General features: G+C 41.9%; 1 protein-coding gene across 4 annotated transcripts in view; it reads right to left on the bottom strand.

The window, feature by feature from the left end:
• Nucleotides 1-260: 260 nt before the first annotated feature.
• ZC3H7A (zinc finger CCCH-type containing 7A) overlaps nucleotides 261-8206 on the bottom strand; it is a 193972-nt gene continuing 186026 nt past the window's right edge. For all 4 annotated transcript variants that reach the window (XM_068244740.1, XM_068244737.1, XM_068244738.1 and 1 more), the window contains exon 23: nucleotides 261-6738. In XM_068244740.1, the coding sequence (XP_068100841.1) occupies nucleotides 6549-6738 (190 nt within the window). In that variant the 3' untranslated portion in view covers nucleotides 261-6548. The remainder of the gene's footprint in view (nucleotides 6739-8206) is intronic.

The raw sequence follows: 8206 nt of genomic DNA, 5'->3' as shown, positions 1-8206 counted from the left end.
ATTTGGCCGGCTGTACCATAGTCCCCCTATGGCAGAGTTTCCCCAGACGATTTGCCTGCGGGGAAACTCTGCGGAATCGCGGCAGTTTCCGCAAGTGGAAACTGGCCCTAGAAAAAAAGTCTCAGAAAATGAACAGAAGTTTGTCAAACCCCATATCCTGATACATCCTTAGTGAATAAACCCATATAGCTCATATTCACTATGAATTCACAAATGCACACAGAACTCTGTATTATAACCAAATAGTTTTATTACAGGCATGTCTAGCAAAAACAGACAATATTTTTGATTTTAAAAAATCACATTAAAACGCAGCAATCAATTTTGAACACTTAGCAGATTTGATTACAATTTGGCAACCACAGAACAAATACTACAGCCTTATGGAATGGACATTTTTTTTGTTAATACAGTAAGTTAATTAATGTGTTGATAAATCACAAAACAATGGACACAAGTTTATTTTAATAGGTGGATTTGGATGCAGAATTACAATTGATCTTTATATGTATAACGGCAACCTAAGGAGCTCACAGACCACTTTACATTCAAGATTTAATACACCAGGTTTTTATAAAATTTGGCATTACCGCAAATAATGGATAATCAGACTCTACACGGATGCTCAGGTATACACATGCCTGAAAAGCTTTAGTAAAATGCTACATTGGATGGAGGACTGAACTGAAATCCTTGAGGACAAGCCAAAAGATTGTAAAGAAAAACAGGACTACAGCATTTGGATCATATGACTACAAGCATCAAGCTCATGGGGGCTTGTGGCTCAAAATAGCATTGGCGTTTTATTAAACACCAGTACTGGATAGTGTAATGGTTAAGGGCTCTGCCTCTGACACAGGAGACCTGGGTTTAAATCTCGGCTCTGCCTGTTCAGTAAGCCAGCACCTATTCAGTAGGAGACCTTTGGCAAGTCTCCCTAACACTGCTACTGCCTATAGAGTATGTCCTAGTGGCTGCAGCTCTGGCACTTTGAGTCCGCCAGGAGGCAAGCGCGATATGAATGTTATGTCTATTCAACAAAATGGACCTTGTGCCACAAGCCTGTTATCTGTATATAATACCACAGAACAGTCTTGGTGCGCCTACAAAGGCAGGGATTTCCGGATAGGTGTATTTCTGGTTGCTTGAGAATTTAAGTAGGCAGGGCATTAGTGTAACCACTTTACTAACCTCTCCCCTTGCACATTAAAAGGGCAAAAGTGAACGAGCAAGTGACTGCATTGCAAATTCCCTTTGGTCTGCATTTCCACTGGGGTGCCACATCTATTTCCGAAATCGACGCAGCACCTGTACTGATGCGACTTCGCATTTAAATCCCTATAACTGTGCCATGCATGGCTATGGGGATTCAGATGCATTATGCGAAAAACTGCAGCATGCTTTTTCCCCGCATGCAGTTCGGATGAAGTCTACTTATTTATTTTGGTTGCCTTTCTGCATCCGAAATTGCTTGCAAGAAAAACTTGCCCGCCATTCATTGAGGTTGGCCCATGACTAGGTCCCAGTGTTCAATTTCAGCCCACTTTGTATTTGTGTTCGACACCCTGCCAAGGGAAGCTGAAGTGAGAGGGATATGAGACTGCCAAATGTATTTCCTTTTAAAAAAAATACCAGTTCCCTGGCAGTCCTGCTGATCACTCTGACATCACTAGTGTCTGAATAGCACACGAAACAAGCAAGCAAGCAAGCAAACATCTGATTTGCACACTTGTTCAGGGTCTATGGGTATAAGTATGGAAGGCAGAGAATCAGCAGGACTGCCAGGCAACTGGTGTTTAAAATTAAATAAACCTGTCAGCTTCCATATCCCTCTCACTTCAGGTATCCTTTAACTTCTTGCCAACCGTTTCATACCAATTGGTGTGAACAAGGTGGGAGCCCCAGGACCGCTCAACGCCAATTGGCGTGAAGTCCTGGAGGCAGAAATTGCGCACATCCCCACTTGAATGACAGAGCTCTGCTCCACCATCAGCTTCCCAGGGGGGATTGTTATATGGCGAAACCACCTTCTATTTACATGGTACAGCACTGTACCGGGGACAGCCGTGTGACACTGCTGTCCCCCTGGGAGGCTTATTAACAATCCACTGTCATAGGTTGGAGCCTATGACAGCCGATTGCTGTCATTGGCTGGCACGGAGAGGGAGGGGTGGGGGAAAAATAAATAGGAAAATTTAAAAATAAAAAAATATATATATATAAACAAAAAAATAAATAAATATGCCGGCAGCAATTAGAGCCCACCAACAGAAAGCTCTATAGGTGGGCAGAAAAGGGGAGGAATAACTTGTGTGCTCAGTTGTATGGCCCTGCAGCGAGGCCTTAAAGCTGCAGTGTCCTAATTTGTAAAAAAAAATGCCTGGTCACTAGGGGGTGTAAGCCTATGGTCCTTAAGTAATTAAGAAGAGTGAAAAAACAAATGTATGTGCAATTTTTTCTTACATGATCTGAAATAAATTGGTTGATACATAAATCATATAATGGCTGTGTATTTGTACATCTCCAAGTGAGAATATAAAAACCAAGCAATGGTAACATACGGTACAATATAAACCCTTGGTGAAAAACACATTTATAAAAGACAAAAGTAGTGAACTCTAGAAGACTGAATAAAGTTAATAGTTAAGACAAAAGTGGTACAGATGTTTCACAAATATTTAAAAAAAAAAACTTAAGTCAGTAACATTATTTACTAACTAATCATACAAAGGCAAACACACAACATCAGTTACTCTGCAAACAAGTGTCAGCCTAGATCACATACACTTGTCACTGACAGCCGGACTCACCAACACTTGTGAGCATTGGCCTAGCTCACACAATGGTGATGGTCAGCCTGATTCACCAACACTTGTGAGCATTGGCCTAGCTCACACAATGGTGATGGTCAGCCTGATTCACCAACACTTGTGAGCATTGGCCTAGCTCACACAATGGTGATGGTCAGCCTGATTCACCAACACTTGTGAGCACTGGCCTAGCTCACACAATGGTGATGGTCAGCCTGATTCACCAACACTTGTGAGCACTGGCCTAGCTCACACAATGGTGATGGTCAGCCTGATTCACCAACACTTCTGAGCATTGGCCTAGCTCACACAATGGTGATGGTCAGCCTGATTCACCAACACTTCTGAGCATTGGCCTAGCTCACAGACACTTGTACACACTGTTACAAGATTAAGGCAGCAGCGCATACAGTTTTTGGCTCTACACTGTCACTGTGCTAGAGAAAGGAGCCATGCCTACAATGTGATGGCAGCCCTGCTGAGAAACAGCTTGGCACAAGTCTACAGTACAAACAGCTCATTTCAAATACAACGACCTCGGCAGGTTCTGCAAATGTCTACCAATTAAGCATGCAATATTTTCATCAATATAATGATAAAGGTATTCCACCATTTTGTTTCTCCTATGATTTAGGGTCCTGGCGCGTTCTCAATGCCAAAGTTCTAGAGAGCATATAAAATATACTCTTCTGAATTGTTTTTCATACTCAAAACTAAAAAGCATTGGTATTTATTTCAAACCAATCCTAATAAGTAATTTTGAGGGATTGAGGAAATATGCAGTTAAGAGTATAGAAGTTATGCTTAAGTTTGCAGAAGATATGATAGTTGAAGGAAAAAACATTCTTCTACTGCACATCTTTAGTGAATAACACCTTAAAATATTAATCAGCTGATATTAATGCAGGAACAATAAATATCTTAAAAGTCACTTTCCAAAGGCTTCCAGAAACCAGTTAATGTAAAAAAGGAGAAATTGCGACATGGTCCAGTACAGTAACTAGCAGGCACTTGGACCCATTTTAACGGCTAAATAAACAGTTAGCCAGCACTATCCTCATAACTATAGACCAAACCTGAAAGATGTTGCTTAGCAGAATTGAAAATACTGCACTGCCCATGGTGTGTAGAACAATGTGTAATAAATTAATTATACCTGGAAAAAATGGATCTATGTAAAATGCATAGGCTGTTTTATTGAAAAACATTAAAACCCTTTTATTTGCAATGTCCCGTTTAGTATAATCACAAATGCATTACGTTAGCAGTTTACCACTTATCATCAAAAGTAAAGCAGGCCACAAGGATGAATATATTACCCACATGGAAGAATAGTGATTCAACCAGGATGTGCCACGGTGATGAAAATGTGAGAATCAATGTAAAAAATGTGAGAGTGAAAAGAAAAAGAGGTGGAAGAAGGATGTTGTGGTTGGGGGGTGGGGGGTGGGGGGGTGGGGGGTTGGTATAGGAAGGTTCATATGAAGATGTCATAATACATAGTGCATTTCTTCATACCTATATACTGTACTACTACCCAACATATCGTGTTGACTACATATCTACTGTTTTGTTGTAGTTCACTGGGTAGTTATTACAGCTTTGCATTATACCACTCGCAATGGTAATAGATATAATTGTGGGCATACATATATACTGTATGTACAATACTGTATCATATATACTGCACATTATTGAGCCTGGGTTTTCCACAACTGTCAGAGGTTACAGGACCTCACTGTTATTCTAGATGGACAGTATTTTGATGTTGGAGTATAGGGGAACAGTGCATGTCATTTTGATGTCTGTTATTTATGACATTGTAAACACTGATTGCACCAAACAGGACATTGTGCCGGTTTAATTTAAAAACATTAAAACCGGTATTTACAGAGTATTTGCATTTTTCTGAATAATGTGTTAAAACTGTGGTGCTACCTTCATAGAACCTCTGTTCTTTAGAACTTGAAGACTACCTCTAAAAAAAAGGCTTCATAGGAACATTGCTTTATCTGTTTTAAAAAATGAAGCCTACGTTATTGAGCAATGAGAAGCGGTGGAATGTTTATAACGTTATGAGGATTGCAGAAGCATTTTAAAAGATGGGGGGGGGGGGGGGTTGTTACATAATTAATATAGAATTGCAGGTTTATTTATGAAAGAGTCATCTTGTCCCCCCTCTTTCCCCAAACACACAACTATTTAGCTTTACTTACCCTGTCTGAGGGGTATGGGGCTCATTGTTGGCCTCTTATCTGCCAGCTGCAACCCTGTCAAAAGCTTGACCTCATTCTAATAGCACATGCCATCTAATAGCTACAGAGAAAGCTCATCACAGCCAAACATGGAGGCCTATAGTTAGAGGAATGTAAACTACAGTGCTCTGTTGTCTGATATTGTTAAAGGTGAACCAAAGTCATGAGACAAACCAAAAACCAATATCTAAGGAAGGACAGATTTACGTGTTCCCACAATCAGTGTTTTATTTCTATACAATTGTACACTGTGCTGTAGTATATGTTAATTCAGGACAATGATCACAAACTTGTTGTAGATGAAGTGTTTTTTCAGAGCGGACAATGCCCCTCCCACTCTCATACCACAACCAGTTGTTGTCTCACAGAAGCCCTCCACCAGACCTGTACAGGGCTGCCTGACAAAACCAAGGAAACCAGATATCAAGGCCCATACAAACACCCAGTTATGGATGCCCATAACTGCTTATTTGGGCATTCCTGCAGCAGACTGGTACATAGAAGACTGCTAGACAATGCCACTGTCTAATGTGTATAGAAGGATTTAGCCACTTTCCGGAGTCATAAGGCAGTGCGTTTTTAATAGGAGGTCAGGTAGTCAACAGAGTAGTAGCTGTCAGACAATAAAGTGCATTCAGAGTGTGTCCCCCCCCCCCCCCCATCATAATAAGGAGCACAACTAAAATAAGACCAAACTTTCAGGCTGGCTTAAAAGTAAAAGGTATAGTATAGGATAGTTATATTGAGTATGCAGGTCCTTGCATAAATGCAGTTGTGGCTGATTACCTTGCATGCAAGCCCATTAACAACACAGAGAAAACTGTAACTTTGTCTCCATTGACTCCATCAGCTGAATATAAAGGACCGCCTTACAGCGCACACTGTTATCAGTAAAAAAAACAAACCCTCATTTGTTACTCCACAATATTATTATTTGTGGATACATCGGGTATCTGATGCTATATTGATTGTTAAAGAAAATAAACAAATATAAGAATTCAGTATCATCAGCAACATTCTGCAGAAGTTCACACAGTTGGCTTTACTTATAACTAATGTTGTGAACTTTCTATACAGCGGTATTTGGAAACAGCTGTCATAGATATGTCCTGATGATAGAGAAATCTCTTCATTAGGCGGTAAAATCTCCACTTATTCTAGGAAATGACATATCTTTAGGAAAGGTCAAGAAGAAAGGTTCCCCTTAAATCTGCAGTAAAGATAGATTAGGTTTGGAAGGTAGAATTTTCATGACACCGATTTGTCTGCAATGCTTATATAAGGCACCTCTCAAGAATGCTCCCTTTTCAGCTGTGCTACTTTTGGCACAAGTATTGACTTACCCAAAGATGCCCTGTTCTGTACGACAGACTCAGAACTGTAAGAGGAGCACAGACTGCTGTTCAACAAATTTAGGAGCTTTTGTTAAAATTTTGCTGCATTTTTATCCAGGTCATATTTCCTTCCCAGAGTAACTAGCTGTTTAATTCAAAGCATTAATCAAAAAACTATATTTTCCAAAGTCATTATCATCTGGGCTAATGAGCTGATCTTTGCGTGCTTTCTCAAGCTTTTGGCATAGAACTTTACTTCTTTCTTCCCATTCTTGAAGTTCGGCATTTCCATGAGCGTATTTGCATTTTTCTCCATCTGGACATGAGCCAGATAAGAACCTAATGAGAACAGAACACAGAAAAATATTAGAGGAAGTCTCTGAAAACTACATGTAGACATGTGTTCATGCCTAGATAAGGGCTCTTTCACATTAGATAACGCATGCATGAACCTAATTTCGTGCACGCGTTACAACCTACGGGGTGACGTCGGGAAGTTGCGGTTCGACACCGATCAGCGACGTTAGTTCTTAAAACGCCATGGCCGGACAGGGCCGAAGCTCCCAGAAGCGTTACAACATAACACTTTGTCTAATGTGAAAGGTAACATGAAAGTCAATAGACTTTCAAGTTACCCAGCTTACCGCATCCTAGGAGCGAACCGTCACAACGCACGGATCAGTTCCTAGTGTGAAAGAATTACCGGAGGAATTGGCGATGGATCTAGACGGCCTGGGAGGACGGCGAGGGACCAATGAGACTGAAGGGGTCTGGAGGAAGCCCCAGGTATGTATAATGTTTTATTTTATTTGTTGATCTCAGGTTTACGTTAAAGCAAATCTCTAGTGATACTCACAAAAAAAGTCTGATACTTACCTATGGAGCGGGAAGGTTTTGGATCTTACTAAGCCTTTTCAGTCCTCTCATTCCAGCACTGTTACCTGGTAATTGTTAGCTGCTTCAGTCAGCCCTTTAAAGGCTTCAAGAGCACTAGTGTTCCCAAGCGCACCCAAAGACGGGCTGCTCCGTACTGCGCGAGCCGATACATACATATAGCATAACCTTGTGTCTATTGGTTCCCCAACACAGCATTACCTGGTGTCTAGTGCCCACCCTCCCCCATACAGTGTACCTGGTGTTTAGTGATTCCACCTCCCTCCTCCAAACAGCATACCTGGTGTCTAGTGGTTCCTCCCCCCCCCCCCCCTTTTCTAAATACAGTTACATGATGGCTAGTAGCCTCTCCCTCCCCATACAGCATTGCCTGGTTTCTATTGGTCAACCCTCCCTCCCCCACACAGCGATCCCTGGTGTCTAGTGGTCCCCCCACACACATTGTTCCCTGGTCTCTTGTGGTGGTGTCGTTCCCCCCCCCCCCCCCCCCCAGATTCCCTGATGTCTAGTAGTGATTAGCAGAAATTACGCTTATGCGTAATTACTTATTGTAATCGTAATTCGAAATTTCGGGGAAAATTGTAATTAATTTTGTATAGAATTTTAATCATTCGCAATTTTGCTTAATTTTTGGTGTAATTTTGTGCAGACTATCAGTCAATAGTGTTGGGCCGAACAGTTCGCCTGGCGAACCTCTCTGGGCCTCTTACTACTTCCGGGTCGCAATGACTCGGAGTAGTACGCCTGCGCTGCCCGGCAGAGCGCGTCCTGGATCGCGCTCCTGTTGCCGGGCACTCTCTGCGCATGAGCGTGACGTCACTCATGACGTCACGCACATGCGCAGAGAGTGCCCGGCAACGGGAGCGCGATCTAGGACGCGCTCCGCCGGGCAGCGCAGGCGTACTACTCCGGG

This window comes from Hyperolius riggenbachi, chromosome 7 (assembly GCF_040937935.1).
Source record: "Hyperolius riggenbachi isolate aHypRig1 chromosome 7, aHypRig1.pri, whole genome shotgun sequence".
Classification (NCBI taxonomy): domain Eukaryota; kingdom Metazoa; phylum Chordata; class Amphibia; order Anura; family Hyperoliidae; genus Hyperolius; species Hyperolius riggenbachi.
This window is presented reverse-complemented; position numbering and strand designations above follow the sequence as displayed.